At 32.1% G+C, this 25,626-nt stretch overlaps 1 protein-coding gene across 1 annotated transcript; it reads left to right on the forward strand.

Annotated features, from left to right (window-relative positions):
* Nucleotides 1-11,024: 11,024 nt before the first annotated feature.
* On the forward strand, nt 11,025-21,924 carry LOC134690228 (neurogenic locus notch homolog protein 1-like). Its single transcript, XM_063550204.1, has 6 exons — nt 11,025-11,118; nt 16,750-16,869; nt 17,260-17,379; nt 17,793-17,912; nt 19,597-19,697; nt 21,625-21,924. The coding sequence occupies exons 1-6, from the start codon at nt 11,025-11,027 to the stop codon at nt 21,922-21,924; spliced, it is 855 nt and encodes a 284-aa protein (XP_063406274.1).
* Nucleotides 21,925-25,626: the final 3,702 nt, after the last annotated feature.

The raw sequence follows: 25,626 nt of genomic DNA on the forward strand, positions 1-25,626 counted from the left end.
CATTCATGTTGTAAATAGTTTTCTTTGTTATTTGAACAATAACAATACCTCCTGGAAGTCCGTATTGACATTTTATTAACAGTTTAAAAGTTTGTGGTAGATGTAAGATTGAATGATCACTTTTGTGGTCCTTTCAAAATATATTGGAATGCATAAGATGGATCAGATATATGTTATTAGCTATAGTTTATTATCATTAAACAATGCAATAACAATAGTCCAGTCAAACTAAGTTTGAACTTCAAACTATTTGCAACAAAAAATGTTTAACTCTAATTTAAAGCATAAATCACTAAATATATACACAGAAAATTCCCATAAAATCTACTTAGATGGAAACTTAAATTTTGCATTCTAATTTCTTATGAAAATAAACATTGGAGAGGAAGAAAACTACGCAAAAATAAGTCTTTTTTGTCATTTTTTGGTTGATTTTCTTACAATTCATGTAATATATGAACAGGGTTTCCCCTGGGTCAATTATTTTATTTGCCACCTCTTTCGCCAAAACAATATATTTTTCGCCACTTTATCATTTTTTTCGCCAAATAACACAAACATATTTTTCTTTAAAAATTTTCTTTTTTCCCAGCCCCCCCCCCTTTAATAAGAAGTGGGGGTTTTTTTTACAACAAAACGAAGCATCTTATCACTTGAAATTGATCCCTCGTGTAAAGTGTATTCATTACATTGAAGGGTTACTCTCATGCCAACCGTTTGAATAGATTTCTTCATAACGACAATTTTCTTTTCTAGACTATCGTAAATGCTTGAAACACGTGTGTCACTGAAACGACTTTGAAGTGCCGACTCTAATCGATGATCTATATGAAAGTTATATGATAAAGTTTTATATAAGAGACCTGTCTTGCTACTGTACATTTTTCGTCATAACAACAATTTTCATTTCTGAACTATCATTAAAAGAAGGAGAGGAAGCGTAAAAACTTTTCATCAAACACGTGCGTCGCAAAGTGGTTAATAAATCCCTTTGTGACATGTGACAGAAGCCATTTAACCATATCATTTTGTCATATCATGCATATTTATTAATTAGTCCTTTGATGTCGATAGCTATAAATGCGATCAGCTGATTATTGATTTTCTGTCAAAATCTTAACGAGTTCAAGGTAATTCCGAGTAGTGTCGGTAAAGTCAGAGAAACCCGAAAAAAAGAAAATAAACAAGATGGCTGAATATAAATCGTCATATTATATTTCTTTCGCCAATGACGAATTTTAATCGCCACAATTATTATTTTTTCGCAAATTGCGAAAATGGCGACCGCCAGCGGAAACCCTGTATATGAACTTTGACGGGGTTGTAAGTTCGTATTTGACTACATTATATAATCTGTTAGCGCATGAAATGTACAGAAGTGAAGTGTTTTTATTATTTTATTGTTTGTTGAACATTTTTCATAAGATAAATTGCAAATGTATGGCTTTGTGACCATATAAAAAGTAGTGTGAATTTTTGGATAAGATATATCTGTAAGTTATTTTTGTTCTGCTTCTACCTTCCAGTTGTTTAAACAACTTTTAACCCACAAAAAGAAGAATAAATGCTTAAATAATTTTATTAAATTTGAGATTTATTACCTTGACTGGCTGAAAAATCTAATAAATGGTCTACTAATGAATTGTGAAATCTAGGTTGTAGCTTGATAAAAGATATGAAACACCTTTAGAGTTGTTTGTTATACTCTGAGGACGGCTAAATATCAAGAATCAATATACATTCTGTTGAATAGGAGCGGTAGAGTTGTTTTATTGGCACTCATAACACATCTTCCTACATCTACCTTATATTATTGTAATACTAAACAGAAAACAATTAACTTGTGGCAAAGATGAATACCACAAAAATGAGGTGTTAGTGGTTTTTCTGGCACACCAGATCCGGATTTCGTCAATAAATGTCTCTTCAGTGATGTTAGAAATTGAAACGGTATTTGGAAGGCTATAACATTTACCTCAATTTATGATAGACTCTTGAAAATAAAGAGTCAAAATAGGATGAAATTATCATATAAACCGGATGGAAAATATGATACAAGCACAAACGAATGAATATGAACAAGTCTAAATTAAAAACTACGTTCAAACCTATGATTGCATTGGATAAAAACCGCATTTTTTATACGTGTGGATGTTTCGTTTCCTTGTAGAAGGGTTTATATACAGCACAAACAACATTTTCCAAAAGACCAAGAAAGTGAAAAAGTATATTTTAACAAAACGCATTTGACTAACAGGTCGAACAACTAATGGTATTAAACCCTGCTGACAGCCATAAACGATTGCCAAATAGATTTATCAAAAGACGTAACAAAATGAATCTGTTAATTTTGATAAACTTCTGTCTTTTCTTATTTTAACACATCAATCAAATTTAATAGTCGCAGCATTAATTGTAACCGCACACAATGGGCTAGTAAGGGCTAAACGTGAAAAAAGTATCCGCAAAAATAAGTTGGTTTACAGTAATGAAGAAAACAAATATAGGAGAGAGAAAGTGTGGTGCGGTAGGACAGATGAAGACGGTCTGCGGTTAAAAAAATGGTTACTAAAGTCATGACCAACGAGTCGATATCTCTTCTCAGACTCTCGGACTTCGTTACGCCTTGCGCTTTGTTTCTTTTCTTTTCATAGTAGAAGCATATTGCGTCTGGGGGGTGTTCTGCTTTTTACAATTCAACGCAGAATTGACAACCTGTTAACCCGCAAGAATTTTGACAATACAGACACACTGGCTTTACAAGATGATTCTTCACTACACAATCCAGAGAGTCAAACAAACAGAAACAATGAATGTGCTTGCAGTTAAACCTTGTCTCACAATTTATATGGTCCTTCATACCATGATATGGGTAGCCTCACTAAAGATACCCTGAGAAAGGATGATGACATTGTTTCCCAAAAACAAAATTCAAATTCCGTGTTTTGTACTTATTTAAAAATTATGAGGTGTCTGTCCTTGGAGACAGTCCTTTTGTTCGACTTTTGTAATGTCTACAACACGTCATATATTATATGTTATTCAGGTCTCAGACAGGGTATATACTGTGATATTCCAATCTAAGAGTTTATATCCCCTGAGCCGAAGGCGAAGGTAATATAAGCCGTAAGCCGGGAATGTCACAGTATATACCCTTTCTGAGACCTTAATTACACATATATTACGGATTACCCCTGACTTAATGTTATTTTTCAGTGCAGGTTTTTGTTCACAACACATATATAAGTTGAGAACAGTTCCGTGGTTCGTAACATAGTGACATCCCCTGTCTCATAAATAATGATACAAAATTCTTGTTTTTAATCAGAACATTTGTTTTCTTTTGGCGTGTGATTTTTGTTATATAAAACTATAGAGGGATACAACCAGAAGTTACCAATGTTCATTAACTAAACTTGAATTCACTGTTGGTCTATTTGTCGTTAAGGCTCCTTTGACTACGATCTTTTAAAATTAATTCTAGCTATAAAGGAAAGCAAATTCTTTGTCGAAATTCTGTTCAGAAAACGCGAATCCGACGACGATTAGAACCTATTGTTCAACGGTACCGTATACGTGACTCCTACTGAAAGTGTTGATTAAGTACAATCGATGCAACGATGGGCAACACGACGACATCATCAAATAAATGTTCCTCCAGCCAGAACGAAGGAGTATTTCAAAAGAACGTTATTTGTACCGTTTATTGACCATTTATTTCAGGAACTAAGAGAAAGGTTGATAGAAAAATTAAGACAGAAGCCTGTAATTTAGAAGTTGTCGTTTGTTTATGTTACATATTTGTTTTTCGTTCATTTTTTTTTAAAAAGAAGGCCGTTAGTTTTCTCGTTTGAATTGTTTTACATTGTCTTATCGGGGCCTTTTATAGCTGACTATGCGGTATGGGCTTTGCTCATTGTTGAAGGCCATACGGTTACCTATAGTTGTTAATGTCTGTGTCATTTTGATCTTTTGTGGATAGTTGTCTCATTAGCAATCATACCACATCTTCTTTTTTTATATTGTGGAGCAGTATTTGATTCCATCAAATTAAAATAGTTGCTCTCTACAGGTTTCGAGCCGTCTTTTCATAACAAATTCAGATGACCTTCCATCTGAACATGAAATGGTTTTTAATATACTGGTCTTAGAAGATTCAATTTTTTTACCTCTCTGGAAACTCCTGTTTTTTAAAGATTCTTTGAAGAAAAATATATTCTTTCAAAAAATTATCTGACTTGTATCAAACAAAAATGCTTCTGACTACACCGTTATACTCACATAATATAAACCATATTTTCTTATCCCAGGCATAGATTACCTTAGCAGTATTTGGCACATTTTTTTTGGAGTTTTGGATGCTCAATGCTCTTCAACTTTCCACTTGTATGACTGGCGTACTAAATTATAATTATGGTACCTTTGATAACTAGTTTTTATGAAATACAATACTTAATTTAGGAATCGAAATCCAACACTCATATCTCGTGTTTAAGTGAAACATTTTTATCATATACTGTCAAAAATAAAGACGTCAATATTCAAGGGTACAATTGACATAGAAAAGACAGAATTGATAAATATTGGTTGGTTTTGATTTATACTTGAAAACAAAAAAAAATACGCTTAGACGGGATGATTTGGAAATGGAAGAAATTGAGTCAAGGTAGATAGAACTTATTAATTTTCATCTTTAGCCTATGCTACTAGGTTAAATATATCTAGATTACAACTGACTTGGAAAGGTAGAACCTGGCCACCGAAAGCTTCATTTCTATGAAGCCCAGGTGATCGTGTGGTCTAGCGCGCCCGCTACAATGCAAGCGATTGAGTGTCACGATATCTCAGTAGCATGGGTTCGAATCCCGGAGAACAAACAAATTTGCGAAAGCAAATTAACAATCTAACATTGTTGGGTGGATGTTTAGAAGAGTTGTGTATGTCATGTACATGTAATTATTTTGTATAAAATGTTTGTACAAGTAATAACCTGTACAAAACAGTATAGAAAATAAATATCAAGAACTAATTAACCCTAATAATCATTGGATGAAAAGTAAGTTAATATACCATCAATTCAAATTAAAACCATAAACGGATTTAAAGGTACTTGGTAAATACAAAAAATATACACATTCAAAAATCATTTCGTTTTACATTGTTTTCAATTGAAGTGTTAAATACCTTCTTAAGGTGAATATATATATATATACTGCCACGCTTTATAATCTGATACGATATTTTATCCAGTCGAGACCGTAATATTTTCAAATCTAAAACTCGAGGCTCACTAAGGTTTTTATATATTTTAGATTTAACAGTTTGTCGAAAGTGGACAAATATCGTATTGCATGAGATTTGGTGGTGGAATATGTTCTTTAACAACCTGCAAAATGATGTGTTCTTTGTACTTGATGTCCTCAGGCATGGTCGCCTATGTTCATGACTATACATTAGGAATTTCAGAGGAAAGCAAGAAAATTTGAAGTTCTAATCGAATTTTGACCGATGAAGAAATGAGATCAAACGAACTACACGTTGATAAAATAAAAATAATCAACAAATTAGTACAAGGATATATCGAAAAAGAATAAGATAAATATATACATTGAATATATACATTTCTTACTCGAAAGACAGGAACGTATATGCACCTAAATATATTTTACCGACTCATATATTATGCAAACACTTAATATCAAGTTATGTGATCTGGAAAAGTCAGCAGAATGAAAGTCTTTGTGCAATAGAAGATTTTTGGAATTTAAATATCTAGATCGATATGAAAATGTGTAGCTGATATTGGAATACGGAAATATATATTTGATGTTATGAAAATATGCTTTTTAAAACAAAAATGCATCAATAGAAAAATGCGGCTGGGTTAAACATGTTTATTTTTAGATGTCAACCCTCTTCCTATACCTCTAGCCAATATAGAAAAATAAACAACGGCAATACGCAAGTAAAACTCAGTTTAAGAAAAGTTCGATTTCGATGTCAAAATAAGTTACAAAAGAAAATAAACACAATGACAATAATACATATTTAACAAAAAAAAATACTAGCAGAGAATGTACATTTTTGAACCGATATGGTCGCAAGTTGAGAAAATCTTTTTGTTTTGTTGTAAACTACCATATCAATATCAATAAAAATTAAAAACCAGTTTTCCACCCCTTACGATATATTTTGATATGAAAATATTAAAATTCGATTTCAAATGTCAGTTCCAGTCTCAGATGATAGCTCTATATCAATGATTCAAAAAAAAAAACCTGGTTTTTATACAATTTTGTTTAAAATAAGGGAGGTGATGTGTTTCCTCAAATCTGAAAATGGCATTTCCGGTATAAATTGACAGTAAATTTGACACTGCTTTCAAAAATATATTGTTTTATATCCTATTAAATAGAATAATAGTACAAAAAATAGCCATCTCTGTTTACTGAAGGTCACTTCTTGTTTTATTTTTTCAAGGTCATATGGTTTGTAATCTAATGCATATATTCATATGGCTTATGGTGTATAAAGATGTATTTAGGCAACGGTCAACATTTAGAACGTCGAATTAACTTACGAACTCGACCTCAACTATAAGGTCATACACCAAGGATCTGATCAAATAAAAAAAAACTAGCGCTCTTATATAAATATGTTAAATAAGTTATTTCACTTTACGAATAATTCTAAAATAAGAAGGGCGAACAATCACAATTGAAGGCGACGCACCTTTTCAAGTAAAATGTTTGAGTAACGATATGTCACAAATAACAATTAAGTAAAAATATGTTGTCAATAACATTTTTTGATTCCAGCATCATTTATGAGTCTTTTGAAGACGAAACGCGCGTCTGGCGTTAATGTAAGATTTCACCCTGGTATCTAGTTTATTTACAACCACTGGGTCGATGCCACTGCTGGATGAGTTTTAATTCACCGAAGGTATCACCAGCCCAGTGGTCAGCAATTCTGTGTTGACTTGAGTTATCACTGATATGTTCATAATTATAAATTAGCTGTTAAGATACATCTTTGTATATGTTTCCCGTATATGTTTCCCGAGATAAAAGTTTTTTCTACTTTGCCAGAATAAAGATTTGACTATGCTCTTTTCAAAAATATAATTAAAATTATTGGTCATCGTGATATGTTCTATGCTATGAATCGTTGAAAATTGACTAAATTTGTGAGAATGATTATGAGAAAAAACATTTGTGTGCATCAAAAGATATGAGATAGAATTTTGAAGAAGATAGGTTTTATAATATGTTTTATGAAATAAAAAGAAAAGAATGATGAAACCGAACGAGTGTTCTTAATGAAAGTAAAATTTAGAAATTTCCCTATTAGACCATTATAATTGTTATTCACTCCTAAAATGGCTTAGTTGATTGAATGATTCTGAAACATGTTTGGTATTTGTTTTTAATATTTGGGATGATGTGATAAATCAGCAAGCGTCTTCATATTAATAAACTATCTAACCAAGAAAATTTGACATCAGTCTACTAAGGAGTAAGGGCCGAATTTGGACTCAAATTTCATGTTCATCGAACGAATGATTTTGAACACTTTTTAAACACTTAAATGTCGGTTTAAAATGATTCAATTAGTTGATGTAAAAGATTTTAGCTGATTGAGTCATTTAAAACGCTACAATTCCAGTTAAAATATTAAAAATCTATCAAATATTCCAAAAAACGTCACTTTTCAGATAGTTTTTGTAAAAAATGAAAGTGGCCGCATCCGTGTTCATCCTCAACTTTATATATGTTATGTATTATCATCAAATACAACTTACATTTCAATATTATGAATGAACACGAATGCAGCCACTTTCATTTTAGACGGAAACCGTCGGAAATTTTACTTAAATGCTCAAATTGTGAAGATTTCAGTAATTTAGCATGACTTAATGAAGCTAGTACCCGATATATGTGCATTGTTTTGTCTAAAACAGCCCATATTCATGTAGCAGAAGCATTCTATTTTCCAGTTAATAGCTTAAAGATTACATTTTCAAACATTTGTAAAACTGCTATATTTTGGGGCCAAAACAAATCTACTCCTTTGCAAATTTGGGCAAATAACTAGACTGATTGTGTACTGCGATAGTACCATCCAAGATGTCGGTATAACAGGAATCTACCTTAACAAAACATTGAAAGTTTAAAATACGATATGTTTTCTACCTAAAGTATAGATTAACTTAGCTCTATTTGACAAAGTTTTAAGAACTTTTGTTCCTCAATGCTCTTCAATTTCGTACTTTATATAAGTTTCGAGTTTCACGTATGAGTCTTTTGTAGACGAAACGCGCGTCTGGTGTAAATATAAAATATTAATTCTGGTATATGATGAGTTCATTTAAAGTGTTTTTGAAAAGAAATGAAAATAAGCCAAAATGAATATTTAGAATATGACCTTGACCTTTGACCCTGACCTTATATCCTTTATTTTTGGTCCAAGGACCTTAAATAAAAAAATCCTGGTCTCTTTTACTTAGAAATGCATATTCCTCATATCAAATGCATACGAAAGATCTACAGCACTTTAGTCAGAACTATTCAAAACATCCTGAAGATGTATCAAACAATTCTGAAAAATAAATGGTCGTAACCTTGTACGGTTGCGAAGGAGATGCACACACAAGTAAAAACGTCTTCGTGGAGATAACTCTTACAAAAAAATTGGGGGTCAAGTTTTAAAAGCGCATGAACAGTTCGATTAAACATTCCAAATATCCAAACCAAATCTTACGAAACAAAATTAACACGCAAGAAATAAATTTGAAGGAAGAAATAGTTATCAAAGGTACCAGGATTATAGTTTAGTACCCCAGACGCGTTTTGTCTACAAAAGACTTATCAGTGACACTGGTATCAAAATATTTGTAAAGCCAAACAAGCACGAAGTTGAAGAGCATTGAGGATCCAAAATTCTAAAAATTTGTGCCAAATACGGATTACGTAATAATATACCTTGGATAAGAAAATCCTTAGTTTTTCGAAAAATTCAAGGTTTTGTAAAACAGGAAATTTATAAAAATGACCACATTATTGATATTCATGTCAACACCGAAATGTTGACTACTGGGCTGGTGCTACCCTTGGGGACAAATAGTCCACTAGCAGTGGTATCGACCCAGTGGTGTAAATAGTTATCAAAGGTACCAAGATATCAAGATATTTGTAAAGTACGAAGTTAAAGAGCATTGAAGATCCAAAATTCCAAAAAGTTGTGCCAAATACGGCTAAGGTAATCTGTGCCTGGGAAAAGACAATCCCTAGTTTTTCAAAACCTTCAAAGATTTGTTAAACAGAAAATTTATAAAAATGGCATGTCAACACCGAAATGTTCACTTAATCAAAAAATTATCCTAATCATAACAACAGAATAGTGGAAAAAACTAATGAGTCTCTTTTTGTGAAAATGAATAGCTGTCCTGTCCTATGTATTATATACCATTTAAATCATTATTGTCGCATTAATTTAATTTTGAAAGACTTTAAAAATATATATAACTATAAATCAATATATAATTGATTTGGAAAACAAAGTCCTGTAATTTTTTTTCAATTGGGTTAAAATCGATCTAATGTGTGTAATGAGACCAACAAAATGGCTGTGTATCCAAGCAAATGTATCACGATTTTTTGGCTTTCTGTCATGAGTAAGTAGTAACAAGTAACTGGGAGCAAATGAAAGGCTTAGACTTTTCAAAAATATGGTATCTAGCTATAAATTTAAAAAAAATTCCATTCTGTTACTTAAATTTTAAGTAATCGATTTGTCTATTTCAACAGATTAAGATGTCTGTTAGTGTATGACACTGTAGATTATGTAGATCATAGGTAAAGCCTTATGTTTACGTTTCATTACATCAATAAATTTTATAGACTTTTGATTTTTGATGCACAGTTTTTCTTTCGGCAGTTAAGTTGTCAACTTCTTTTTATTAGGAAACACAGACGGGACAAACAAATTTCATAAGTCGGAAAAAATGAAAAACTTTAAGAAAAAAGAAATAATGTACAAGCTAAAAAAAGAAGAGGTCAAGGATAAAAAACACTGAAATAAAAAATCCAAGATTATCAAAAAAAGTCAATAATGATGATTATAGACTTGGGCTCATATTGTTCATTCATAAGTTATGTAGTGCCGTAAATCATTATTTCTGTCGTTCAGTTGTTTTCTTGTTGTTTGACTCATTACATGGAAATGTAAATACCTTGGAAATTGTATGAACGATAATGAAAGCAATCCAATGATACTTTAACATTATAACACACTTTGATCAGACGATCAAAGGAACACTGTGCTGAATTTCATTATCTTTAAAAGCAGTGAGACATGGATCATCGGTCATAAAACTAAACTCAGCATCACTATACACGAAGAGTGCTCGAACATCAAATCCACTATTCTAAAATGTTGATTTCAGATTCAATAATTGTCGTCGACAGCTTTATGGCTGCCATTAAATTGGCGTGGACATGGGCCTGCCAATGAAATTATATAAAAACACTCAATTCGATATAGAAATAAATGTACACGTCCATGTCATTATAATACGCCAAAGTCATGCTTCTATTATTTTCACTTGTATGTATGACTAAATATATATATTTTTTGCACATGCGCCCTTCATTACGTTTCATTTGGTCATTTTTATGGTATCCCCATTTTCGAATTTACCATAGAGTTTGGTATTGTTTACATATTAGTTTACTTTGTTAATATATTGCACTGTACTAGTTTATCTTAATTAAAGACAGGACTTTACATTTTGAAAGATTGAGCAACAACCATTAGTGGAAACAAAGTGTGAAATGTGCAATATATCAACATTTAGATATTTTTTTAATGTTGGTTTCGATTTGTGATACGCTGTTGAGTAGCAGTTTTTATTGATAGCACTTTTCAGAAAAACAAACGCATGGATTCCATCACATTTATTTCACTGGACAATATAGGTATACAGATGTGTATAAGAGAAATCAATGTTAATTATTGGAAAGATGGGCTCCAATGTTATCTTTGTCTGTATCAGTAGGGGACAATCTTATTGCGAGTCCAGGGTATGTGTACACAGATCTCGGCAGCTGGACAATGGTTAGTAACTATGGTTGTTAATTTTATACTTATATCTCTAGAACTGTTGTTTCTCAATCATTTTCAATTGACTTCTCCAGTGAGGGACATAATTCGAAAGTTGTGTTCATGTTGTATGTGTAGTTAGTCCACAGATCGAGACACAGTGATTTGGAGGTTTTTAATCTCACATAATAAGTTTAAATCCACATATATGCATTGCCTGAAACAAGTTAGCAACCTTTTATTAATGGTGTTATATTTATAGTTTGCTGTTTGGTTGATCTTTGAGTTTGTTTTTATTTAAAAGCGATAAAGAGTTTGACAAAGGTAAAAAAAACATCGTGAACATGCTGTTGTGTTTTTCTATGTTTGATGTAACACTTTTGTTTCAGGTATTTAAGGGGGAAGGTTGGTATTAAAACGTTTACATACGCATCATAAGTTTGCACTTGTTCTTAGTCAGCATGGTCAGGAATATGATGTTCAGTGGTTGTCACGTCTTGTATTTTTATATTGATTAGACCGGTAGTTTTCCTGTTTGAATGGTTTAAAACTAGTCATTTTTGTGGGGCTCTTTATAGCGTGATGTTCGGTGTCAGCAAAGGTTCCGTGTTGAAGACCGTACTTTGACCTATAATGGTTTACTTTTACATCATGTGGCTTTCGTTTGCACTCATACCACATCTTCCTTTATCTATATGCAAACCAGGCATGGAGTGAATTGCATTGCAATTTAATATATTTCATTACAATTACCATAACATGCTTTTATCAAAGTAATGCATTTAATTACAGTAATTTTTGCAAAGTAATGCATTAAATTACAATTATTTTTGCAAAAAAATGCATTAAAATACACATTAAATTTTGTAAATTTGTTCATGATGAGAAATGAAAAATGAAAGATTTTGCAAAACAACATGAAATCACAAAAGATTTTAGCAGCAACTTCATTATAAAATATCTTTATTTTGCAAAACATACAAAAACCAATTTTGGTTGTGGCAAATACATTGACAAACAAACATAATGAAAACTCGACAATATTATAAGAAATATAATAAAAACAGTTACTGTTCTCCTTTCCTTCATTGAATACTCAAATAATATTTCTGACTATCCGATTATTTCACAAAACCTATCAAAGTCGATAGCTCTTCTATATTTGGTTTTAATGTTTCAAGATATTCATCTCTCATTTTCACTTAAGAAATTACAGAGATGAAGTGTTTTTTTATTATTTCAACCAAAATACTTTACTCAGAATTTCTTTCCTAATTATATTATAAACATAGAGCTTATGATTTATGACAAAGTGTCAAAATGGTGAAAAGATTAGATTTAAAACAAACTATACTAATCAATAAAAGAAACGATACAAGACTTTTTTTCAAATTAAAGATAAATTTTCCGTTTATTGGACTCATATTGAAGGTAGTTATACTAATTCATTATGGAAATATAAATCCGTTTAAAAAAACATTTTTTTGGGGCTATCGTGACTTTTTTGGCGATTTTTTTTTTTACAAAAATTTACATAAAACGACAATTTTCAAAAACAGAAGTTCCAAATAATGATGCCAACCTCTCATTAAAAGGGGAAGACAATGTTTGCCATCAATTTGTTTTTAAAAATCAAACAGTTTCTTCGTTTATTTGTTTAGCAAAGTTCGGCCCCACGAGAAATCGTTAAAATGTATACATTATCAACTTATTTACCATAAACAATATGTGTAAAGTGATATTCAAAAATGGGTAACAATCTTAAAACTAATCCGAAAGGTTCCAAATTTACAGCGTGTTGTTTTCAAATTAAAAGCATTGATTTGAGTCGAAAATAAAAAAAAAATTACGTATTTTGAGATTTCAAAAAAGACAAAAGACCAAAAAAATTGAAAAAAAACAATATTTCAACCAATTAGTTACAACATGAACATAACTTGATTAGCATATTGAATATTTTTAAACAAATTTGAAATTTTATTTAGTGCTAAGAAAATTATGTGTCGATTTTTTATTCAACTTTCCGCAAAACTAATTTGCACCCTAAGATCGTTTACACGGAATTTAGATACTTTCCGAGTGGAATTGATTTTCATTATCACATGTGCATACATTTCAAATGAAAGCTTTTTAGAATAGTGTGTCTCATTTTGTTTTATATTTAATACTTTTTGATCAACTTTATTTCAAAGTCGTGTATCCTTTTTTTTTTGTTTACTAGTTGAATGAGGGTTTTATGACCATGTTCAATTATCTGTAATTTGATCATAAAAAGGTGTTCATTGATCTTTTGACAACAATGTAACACTTTTACAGTCATGCTTTTCAAATATCTCTTTTTTTAAGGACAATGTATGAAATAAAATGAAATAACAAAACGAACTAAATCTAATGTATAGTGTGTTATGCACTCCAGTGATTTATGTGAAGTGAGAAAAATAAATAGAAAACAGAAAATTAATATTTAAATGATTATTTTCTTTAATTATAAATTAATCTTAATTTCTTTTTCTGTTAAATTTCAAACAATCTGTAAAAGATAGTAAGTATTTGAAAAAGTAATACATGTAATCCAATGTTATGCATGCAATTACACAATTGTTTGCTTTAGGTATGCATTAACATTCAATAACATGTAATGCAAACATTGTTGCAGTACACAAAACATGCAATTACTTTGAAAAATGTAATTCATTACCATTCATTACAATTAAAAATTTGCATGATAATGCCTGATGCAAACTGTATGTTGCCTTACTCATGTTACTGCTGATGTCTTTTTGCTTTTGCCGTTGAGTTGCTGTCTCATCGACAAATTCAACACATTTCCTTTCATGCAAATTCATAACAATTCATAACAAACGTGTTTCAAAACAAGAACAATTATGTGAGTACAAACTTTTGTTTACAGGATTTCGATAGCTGTTGGCCCAATTCGTGTCCTGATGGTACAAAGTGTGTGCTGTCCAAAAGTAACGGTTATGTATGCTTATCATATGGTCAGTATATCTATTTATAGATTAAAAAAACATATATTTATTTATGCTTGAGCAAAATTGTATTCGGTTTAAGGCATACTGCATCCTGTAATAGTATAAGTTTATCTAATAAAATCGATAATTCTGGTATATTTTTTTTCGATATTTCAACTGAATATTGCTTATGGAGAAATCAATATTTCGTATATGGTTTCATCTATATGAATAATTATAATTTGCTAAAGTACGACTTCAACTGAGTGTATGCAATGCTTGATAAAAGTTTAAAAAGTCCTTACACACGAACAAGAAAAAGAATAGTTTCCTATAGTTTTTGTTTTGGACAAATATGGAGATTGGATCAAATAACACCCTTCTCATCTATTTATGATGTTTTTATGTGAAATCAACAATGAGGTACAGTCGATGTATTCGAGTTATGCAATAGTAAACTAATGAGATCTCTTTGGTGCTATCTATTCAACATGTGTTATACTGTTAAAACACTTGAAGACCGTATCACTCCAAAGAGTGTCATATATCATAACAATTCAACAGTACCTCTGTGCCCTTGACTAGATCATAAGTTCATTTTAAATAGGTGATGACATTTTTAGAACATATAAAAGGACTATAAATATTTTATATATATATATATATACGTACACTAATTATACAATTATGTATCTCTGTTATAGTATTGATTACCCTAATAACATTAATTATGTTTTTTTCTAATTAAAATATGTTAATTGATAGTTACAAATTGGATATTTCATACAAGGTTTAATCTTTGCGAGAATTCAAATGAGATAGTACTTAGCATGCTTAGTGATGCACGACTTCAATTATTTTATAAAATTTTCCTTGTCATATAAATGAGTGAATTGTATGAATTCTAAATTTACCATTTCGAGGGACTCTACACGATAGGCGTCTCCATAAATGAAGGTATCAACCGTCATGCGATCGACAATTAGTCAAAATCATACGATCTCGAAAAAGACACACTCGCTACAGAAAAAAAACACAGATCAAATATATTAAGTTGGTACCAAACACTTTGACTGAATTTAATTTGGCTCTTAATTTTTATAAAATATTCACTTTGACCCATGGACAAAAATATAACAGTTTCAAAAACAACATGAACCATACATTTTTATCGGGAAAAATTTTTGGATATAGAACGTGATTATAAATGTCAACTAAAAGAGGGACGAAAGATACCAAAGGGACAGTCAAACTCATAAATCTAAAACAAACTGACAACGCCATGGCTAAAAATGAAAAAGACAAACAGAAAAACAATAGTACACATGACACAACATAGAAAAATAAAGAATAAACAACACGAACCCCACCAAAAACTAGGGGTGATCTCAGGTGCTCCGGAAGGGTAAGCAGATCCTGCTCCACATGCGGCACCCGTCGTGTTGCTTATATGATTACAAATCCGGTAAATAGTATAATTCGGTAGGTCAAATTCATGAAAGGGAAGGGGATTGTAGTTACGACGTGAGGAACATATCCGATATCATTTGTGAAATGGTTATTCCATAACGGTCAACCAACTCGTGATGGCGTCCGTAAAATTTACGAAGGGATGATTTCAACTTCACCATTTGGAACTCTTGATTTAATAGCTTCCTTGTGAGCAGTAACCCTCTATCAATAAAATCATGATAGGAAATGCAAGCACGGGAATATCGTATCAATTGAGAGATATATACCCCGTATGCAGGTGCTGCTGGAATGTTGCTACTTAGAAATGGAAAGTTCACAATTGGAAGGCTGAAATCATCTCTTTTGTCGTAAAGTTTTGTCTTCAACCGACCCTCATTGTCAATTTCTAGATGTAAGTCAAGATATGAAGCTGACTTAACTGTATCTGTAGTATCCTTTATCTCCAATTCGATGGGATAGATGCGTTCCACATAGTCACCAAATTTTGAATTGTTTAGTGAAAGAACGTCATCTATATAGCGGAAAGTAGAGTTAAAGGATATTGCTAACTTCTTATCTTTCTTCCTAAGAAGTTCCTGCATGAAGTCAGACTCGTAATAATAAAGAAACAAGTCAGCAAGTAGAGGGGCACAGTTTGCTCCCATTGGGATGCCGACAGTCTGTTGAAAAATACATAACTTTACATACAGAGTATCTCCCTGTAATGTTATGTAGCAACCGTAAGGATGTTCGCTGTCATGTTTGGAATTTTTGTCAGATTTTCGGAATCCTCTGGTTTTATCCATTTGAATGCCTTATAACATTTTGCCCATTGACTCCCATTCTTTTTAATTCTTAACATGTGTAATGATAAGCCATCTGTGAACGTCTTATAAAACTTTAATCATTTTTTAATTGTTTTTGAGAACTTAAACTTTAACTCAATGATAAAGCTATGAAAAGTTAACAGAAAACATATTCACGCCAAACTATCAATGGCTAATATCTCAAAAGCACATCGACCTGCAAATTTGTTTAACCTTTTTGTTTCCTTTATCATTCACCTACTTTTTTTTAAAACAGAGCAGTGAAGTTCCTTAAGATATAAGACAACAATAACATGTCACTAGTGAGTTGAAACACATCTGATAATTTTTCTAAACGAAACAATAATTTAGTAAAGGTTTTATGTAATGTTCATATACATGTATTATTTTGAAAGATCCTGTGCCAAATCCATGTGAACCAAACCCATGCAATAACGGTGGCATATGCACTGAATCAACGGCTGATACATTTAGTTGTGATTGTGATCCGGCTTGGACAGGAGACAGATGTGACGGTAGGATTATTACATTAAAGTCATTTTCAATATTAAGTACTCTTCATTCGAGACTGATTATGTTTGTGTAGCTCCAAACGGCAAGTTAGTTTTGACTGGTCCTTAAGAAGTTTAATAACCTAGTGTATACTTTTTTAAGATTCAGATGCAATATACATGTAGCTATCTTTTAATAATAATACCATAATTAATCATTTATGCTTTCTCACTATATTAAAATGGATTTGTGTGCCGGGATCGTTTCTAAATTTACGGACACGGTAAACAACATTTCCGTTACAATGAGGATGTGCTATCTCGTTTGAAATAATTCTTCTACAAACTCAAAACCAAATCTTTCAAAAAACAAATGTTTTAAATAATGTTCTCATACATGCATTATCCTTATAGATCCTGTGCCAAATCCCTGTGAACCAAACCCATGCAATAACGCTGGGAGTTGCACTGAATTAACGGCTGCTACATTTAGTTGTGATTGTGATCCGGCTTGGACAGGAGACATATGTGACGGTAGGATTATAACATTGAAATCATTTGCAATATTTTGTTACTGTTCATTCGATACTAATTATGTTCGTGCAACCACAAACGGCAAGTAAGTTCTGATTGGTCCTTAAGAAGTTTTATAACCCGGGTTTCAGGTCTATCAAGCTTCAAATGCAACACAGCTTTTTCTTAATAAGAATACCATAATCTAGCATTGTGTGCTGTAATATTTCATAATAATGGACCTGAGTGTTATACTCGTGTGAGGTTTAACAGGATCGTTTCTTATATTCCGGGCACGGTAAACAACATTTCAGTAACTACGAGGATGTGCTATCTCGTTTGAAATAATTTGTCTACCAACTTCAAAACAAAAATGTATCAAACAAAATAGTGAAGGTTTAAGTTATGTTCATAAACATGAATTATTTTAATAGATCCTGTGCCAAATCCCTGTGAACCAAACCCATGCAATAACGCTGGGAGTTGCACTGAATTAACGGTTGATATATTTAGTTGTGATTGTGATCCGGCTTGGACAGGAGACAGATGTGATGGTAGGATTATTACATTAAATAGTTATCAAAGGTACCAGGATTATAATTGTGTACCCAATACGCGTGTTTCTTCTACATAAGACTCATCACTGACGCTCATATCAAAATATGTATAAAGCCAAACAAGTACAAAGTTGAAGAGCATTGGGGATCCAAAATTCCAAAAAGTGTGTTAAATTATTTGCAAAATTTTATTGCAGTTAATTTGATACTAATTATATTCGTGTAACTCCAAACAGCAAGTTCGTTTTAACTGGTCCATAGTATTACATCTTTTTTGCATACTGCAACTAGTTGTGTTTATTTCCTAAGTATAGTAACACAGCTACATTTTGTACAATGTCAAATTCATCATGGATCACTTTTCCTATATACAGAGGTTCATTAAGGGATGATAATAAGTTTGAAGTTGAATTTACAATTTAAATAAGCTATATATATATATATATACATATCAATGTATTTATTAAACAATATAATGTCAATGTCAGAAAACAAATCCATAGAACCTCGCCCCTCCCCACTTTTTCAGCCAAATTAAAGCTTATATTTTTCTGACATTGACCTGATATTGTATGTATATCCCATGTTTCACTTTTGTCACGTGTCAGATGCAACACGGCTTTATAAGAATACCATAATCTATCATTTTATGCTGTCATATTTCATTATAATGGATCTAGGTGCTGTTCTCGTGTGAAGACAAAATGTCAAGTTAACCATATGCATAGTGAAGTCATTGATGATATAAACCTTAATTGTCTGTAAACAATTACTTTATTTTTCATTCTGTTTTCTAGCTTGCCATAAAATGAGTTTTCTCTTTACTGATTATATCTATTTAATTCGCTTTCTATGATTTTTTCATGATATTTTACCGTGCTAAAGTCAGTTTTAAAAACAGTCTTCTTTTCATTCTGTGTGTACTGTTCAAACTATCATACGAATTTAGAATAGCGATTGAAAATTTATGCTTTCCCTAAGCTGTGTCCGATTGTTGTCATATTGACGTAAAACGTATATTTATTTCTCGATTTATCCTTTTTCTGACGTGTTGGTTATTTTTATCTAATCAATGTATAGTTTATTTTATCTAAGTTTTTCATTGGTCGAAATTTCTTGCTTTCATCTGTCGATTACGATTATAACGTCATGAAAACAGCGATTATGTCTGATGACGTCACGAATAAAGATCTTTTGGCAGGTCGTTCGAAAAGAAGGATTAAGATTGTCAATAATCATTAGAGAAACAGATTCCACCACCACATCTCGTGCAATACGATATATATCCACACTCGACAGTTAAATTTTAAATATTTAATACGCTCGGTGAGCCTTGCATTTTAAAGATTAAAAATCTAACTGTTTCGAGTCAACAGTCAAGTGGATAAATATCGTATCACACTCGATGCAGTGGTAGAATCCATAAAAAAAACAGTGAATATTTTCACACAAGAATTTTCAATAAATATAATTACTATCGTTGGATAATCACTGCAACTTGTCCTTATTAATCCTGCGCTTAATATGGAATTAAGATGTTCATTCTGTTCGACTCTTTGAAATATTCGGTTTAAAAACGAATGTCGATTTTCCTGATTGATTGGTAATTGTGTTGTATTTTCTTGTTCGACAATCTCATTTTTATTGTTTCATTACTATCATCCTATCTGTTATATTTTAGAATTAATATCTGAATGTTCACTTGGTGGAGGAACATGTTTCAAGCTTGCTAGTTGCGGTGGACCCCATAGCACTGGCGGCTGCAGTCATAGTTTAAATGATGTTTGTTGTTTTGACGCGGTAACTATACATGTGTGTGCGACATCTTTCAATCATATTGTAGACTTAATTATATAATCGAAACAAAATAATCAGTTCCAATTTTATTGCAGCTAAGTGACAATTAATTGATGTCATCAATTCAAACCGTATTCACAAAATGCTGATTACCACCAAAAGGAACATAAAGTTAGGTAAAAATCACACGTTTCTTCACCAGCCCAGTATAAATTTCCTGTTTACAAAACTTTTATTTTTTCTAAAAACTAATGATTTTCTTATCCCAGGCATCGATCATCTTAGCCGTATTTGGCGCAACTTTTTCAACATTTGGGTCCTCAATGCTCTTCGACATATCCTCTTTGATTTTAGTGTCACTGATGACTCTTATGTAGACGAAACGCGCGTCTGACGAATTAAATTATAATCCTGGTATCTTTAATAACTTTACACTAAATATATCTCGACTTATCATCACTTGCCACAATTACATTCGAAATCTGAAGTTAATGTTTTATGAGTGTCGTCATTTTAAAATAAACGATTTGGAAAGGTTGTTTTAAACAAACATGACGATTAAAAAATCATGAAAATGGAACATCAAATTTTAACAAAAATAACGGAAATAAATTCACATCGCTTTTATGTTTATTTTTTGTCAAATGGATAATTATTCATTTCAAAACTTATTTCCTATGTGAGTGGCTATAAAATGTCAAATGTCTTACTAACATTACAAAGTTGATCAATAATACTCAAATATAGCTTTTGGAACAATTTCCCACATCAAAACCTCCATATAAACGTTTAAAAGAGGGACGAAAGATACCAAAGGGACAGGCAAACTCATAAATCTAAAACAAACTGACAACGCCATGGCTAAAAATGAAAAACACAAACAGAAAAAATACAGTACACATGACACGACATAGAAAACTAAAGAATAAACAACACGAACCCCACCAAAAACTAGGGGTGATCTCAGGTGCTCCGGAAGGGTAAGCAGATCCTTTTCCACATGCGGCACCCGTCGTGTTGCTTATGTGATTACAAATCCGGTAAATAGTCTAATTCGGTAGGTCAAATTCATGAAAGGGAAGGAGATTGTAGTTACGACGTAAGGGACATATCCGATATCATTTGTGTAACGGTTATTCCATAACGGTCAACCAACTGATGGCGTCAACTCGGGATGATTTCAACTTCACCATTTGGAACTCTTGGTTTAATAGTTTCTTTGTGAGCAGTAACCCTCTATCAAGAAAATCATGATAAGAAATGCAAGCACAGGAATATCGTACCAATTGGGAGATATATACCCCGTATGCAAGTGCTGCTGGAATGTTGCTACTTAGAAATGGAAAGTTCACAATTGGAAGGCTGAAATCATCTCTTTTGTCGTAAAGTTTTGTCTTCAACCGACCCTTGTTGTCAATTTCTAGATGTAAGTCAAGATATGAAGCCGATTTTACTGTATCTGTAGTATCCTTTATCTCCAATTCGATGGGATAGATGCGTTCCACATAGTCATCAAATTTTGAATTTTAACCTTTATACGGAGTTCAATACAAATGTGATATGTTTATGTTGATTCATAAAAACTGGATCATTATTATAAGATCTACAAGGATTTTTTTAAAAACAAAATTCTAAAATTGATCCCTAAAAAGAGGGGTAAACGATACCAGAGGGTCAGTCAAAGTCATAAATCGAAAATAAACTGACCACGTCGTGGCTAAAAATGAAAAAAACAAACAGACATATAATGATAATGGTTATTAAACGTGTCAAATATATAACTAATACCTAAAATATAGCTTTTGAAACAAAATCTCAATATAAACGTTAAAACTTTATACGAAGCTCTATACAAATGTGATATGTTTATGTTGATTCATAACACACTGAATCATTATTATTTCGTTTGCAGTCATATGGCAGGGATGGGGTGTGGCCTGGATACTACGTACATAATGGTGTTCAATACCCCTGGTCGATGTCAATACAGTTTGATGCAAATTCAATAACCGGAGGAGGATCTGATAGTGTTGGCACATTTACCATAAACGGATCTTGGGATCCATTGTCGAAGGATATAAATTTTGTGAAAGCTTATACTTCTCATACTGTATCTTACACTGGTCAAGTTACAGCTGACGTGTGTACAATGTATGGTCAGTATCAAGTAGGAAGTACGACTGGGGCTTTTAACATGACAATTTGTACTTGAACGTTTTCAAGTTTGTTTGTTGTTATTTTTTTGCTAATATTTAGCTAATCACATGTGTTTTAGCATTTGATTTTGATATCTGAGTATGTTAAGGTATGATTATTTAATTGATGTACAAATTCCAATCGTGCATATTACATGTATATTTAGGAAAAAGAGTTAGGAAAGAGCATATATGTAGATTTAAGTTTGACATTTTTCCCCTAACCATTCTATCAATACGTAATTTTTTTTTACTTTCTTTCAAACTAAGATAATTAAAATTTACGTTTAAGAGTAGGTGTCACATTTTTTTCAGCTTACTAAAGGAATATTGCACGAGGGGTGACATTTGTTGACTAGAAACTGTTCACGCGATATCCATTGTGTAGCACCAGTGTTTACCCTTAGTATTGAGCAACCTCAAGTTTTTTGTTAAGGGAAGTTTCATCATCAGTAGTATGCGAATGAATATTTTTAAGTCACACCTAGGGGCTTTATGTTTTGTTCGGCCTATGCGTCCGTTCATCCGTTCGTTCGCCTATCCTACTTCAGGTTAAGGGGATCGTTAAGGTTTTAGGTCACGGGTAGTTTTTGATGAAGTTGAAGTACAATCAACTTAAAACTTTGTACATATGTTCCCATTGATATGATCCTTCTAATTCTCATTCCAAATAAAAGTTTTTACCCCAATTTCATAGTACACTCAATATAAAAATGATAGATCAAGAGAGGTATCCGTGTACTATGGACATATTCTTGTTTACAATTGTATAACTGTCCTTTCTTCTACTTTTAAAAAAAAATCATATCGTTAATATATTTTTTTGTGTCTACTGTACAATTATCCTGAATAATGTATGATATAATATATAAAGTGTCGTTCATATACCTTAAATATTTGTTAAAGACTTGATGGCCTGTCGCAGACACTATAGATTTCAAACATCGATAAAACGACATGAAAGCAGCATTCAAGCAACAGATGTGACAAACCTCGTTTTTAATGTGTACGTGAAAATACTTTAACCCACTTCTTACATCGACAAGATGGATCATAATATCTTTGATGTGTTCATTTGGGTTCCGTATTGAATTTCCCTATTTGGGTATATATCATGTAGGCAGCTTTATTACGTAAATCTCCTATTGTGCGTTTTACTGTACGACATACAGACTGAGAGGAAATGATTGGTGTACCCTCGAGTTAAGCTTATACTAGTAATTCCAACATACAGTCTTGTATAAAATAACCTCGTCAATTCATGGATATATAATAAATAACAAATGGCTATGGAAATCCATTAAGGACACAAAATCGGTACATGCACAAAAAAAACACATAAACAAATAATATCGCCTTTAAAGTTGTGATCGTCATCTCAAAGTCATAGTGAGGCAATCTTTTTTCAGAAAAATCGGTTTCTTTTGTAATCCAAATAATTTTAGTTGTTCTTGTATTCCTCTTTTTATGTTACCTAATCAAAACACAACACTGTACACCTTTATTTTACATATTACTCTTTGTTTGGAATGTCGCGTATAAAACATATTTGCTCAAACAAAAGTTGATTAATACAATGCTTATAGTAGAACAACCCATATGCTCGTTTTGACTACATAAGTATTGTCAATGTCGTCAGAATAAAAAAAAAGTAACAGTATATAAAATGTTTTTCATAGACATTAAATATGTTAAAAACTGTATGGCCTCTCGCTGACTATACAGCTTTCAAACATTGGTAAAACGACACAAAAGCAGTATTCAAGCAACAGACGTGACAGACTTCATGTGTAATGTGTACGTGAAAATACTTCAACCCAAATCTGACATCAAAGAGATGGATTCTGGTATCTATGATGGGTTTATTTGAGTTTCATTTAATACTTCCTTCTTTGAGTATATATCATGTAGGCAGCTTCATTGCGTAGATCTCTTATTTTGAGATTCACTTTACGACATTCAGTCTAGAGAGGATAAATGCGCCATATTGGTTTGCCCTCGGGTTCACCTCATATTTACAACATAAAGTCTTGTATTTGTTTAACTCGTCAATTCCTGGATAAGCAACAGATAAAAAAGGGGCTATGGTGATCTGATCATTACACACAATTGGTACATGCATAAAATAAAGCGTTTAAAGTTCTTATCGTCATTTCACAATCACAGTGAGGAATTCTTTTTTTCTTCAGAAAATCGGTTTCTTTAGTATTTTAGATAACTTTAGTTGTAACCTCAAAAACTACAACACTGTACACATGTATTTTACACATTACTCTTTGTTTGGAATGTTGCGCGTATTACAAAATATCTGCTCTAACAAAAGTTGATTAATACAAAGCTTATACAGGAATAACCCAGATACTTGTTTTGTCTGGATAAGTCTTACCAATGTCGTAAAAGAAAAACCAATAAAAATAAGAAAAGCATTGAAACCTATAATACTCGGGCCAACCATGTTACGGGCAAAAAAATCCTAACTTTTTTTATTGATTTTATTTGTTTATTTGGATATTTAAGTTAACAGAAAATGACCATTATCCTTGACATTTATTTTCAACATAGGACCCCTTCATTTTAAAAATCATATATCAACGCTTTTCTATTTTTTCCTTTGCGTTACGTGATAGTTTTGTTAATAAACACGATAAGTGTCACATTTGCAACATGGTCAACCTACAGTTCCGGTGCATCTTGATGAAAAAAGTTATCAAAGGTACAAGGATTATAATTTAGTACGCCAGACGCGCGTTTCGTCTTCATAAGACTCATCAGTGACGCTCATATCAAAATATGTGTAAAGCCAAACTAGTACAAAGTTGAAGAGCATTGCGGATCTAAAATTCCAAAGAGTTGTGCCAAATACGGCTAAGGAAATATATGCCTGGGATAAGAAAATTCTTAGTTTTTTCGAAAATTAAAAGTTTGGTTAACAGGAAATTTATAAAAATGACCACATTATTGATATTCATGTCAACACCGAAGTGTTGACTACTGGGCTTGTGAAACCCTCGGGGACGAAACGTCCACCAGCAGTGGCATCGATCCAGTGGTGTAAATAGTTAGCAAAGGTACCAGGATTATAATTTAGTACGCCAGACGCGCGTTTCGTCTTCATAAGACTCATCAGTGACGCTCATATCAAAATATGTGTAAAGCCAAACTAGTACAAAGTTGAAGAGCATTGCGGATCTAAAATTCCAAAGAGTTGTGCCAAATACGGCTAAGGAAATATATGCCTGGGATAAGAAACTTCTTAGTTTTTCGAAAATTAAAAGTTTGGTTAACAGGAAATTTATAAAAATGACCACATTATTGATATTCATGTCAACACCGAAGTGTTGACTACTGGGCTGGTGAAACCCTCGGGGACGAAACGTCCACCAGCAGTGGCATCGATCCAGTGGTGTAAATAGTTATCAAAGGTACCAGGATTATAATTTAGTACGCCAGACGCGGCTATGGATTTTATATAAAAAATTTATCACACCGCGATATGGTTTTTTTCACTTGCCAGAAGGCAGCAACCATTTGATTTTCACGGGGGGTTGCTATGGGTGTTTTTTTTAAAGTTCGTTTCCAGTTTTTGTAAAAAATAATTTGTTTTTGATTCTGAGGTGAATTGTTTGTTTCAGCCTCAGCTGCCACTATATTTAATGCTGAAATTGAATTGAAAGAAAAAAATTGTTTTCGACTTGTAGCGAGCGAAAAATAAAATTTGT

This window comes from Mytilus trossulus, chromosome 11 (genome assembly GCF_036588685.1).
Source record: "Mytilus trossulus isolate FHL-02 chromosome 11, PNRI_Mtr1.1.1.hap1, whole genome shotgun sequence".
NCBI lineage: Eukaryota > Metazoa > Mollusca > Bivalvia > Mytilida > Mytilidae > Mytilus > Mytilus trossulus.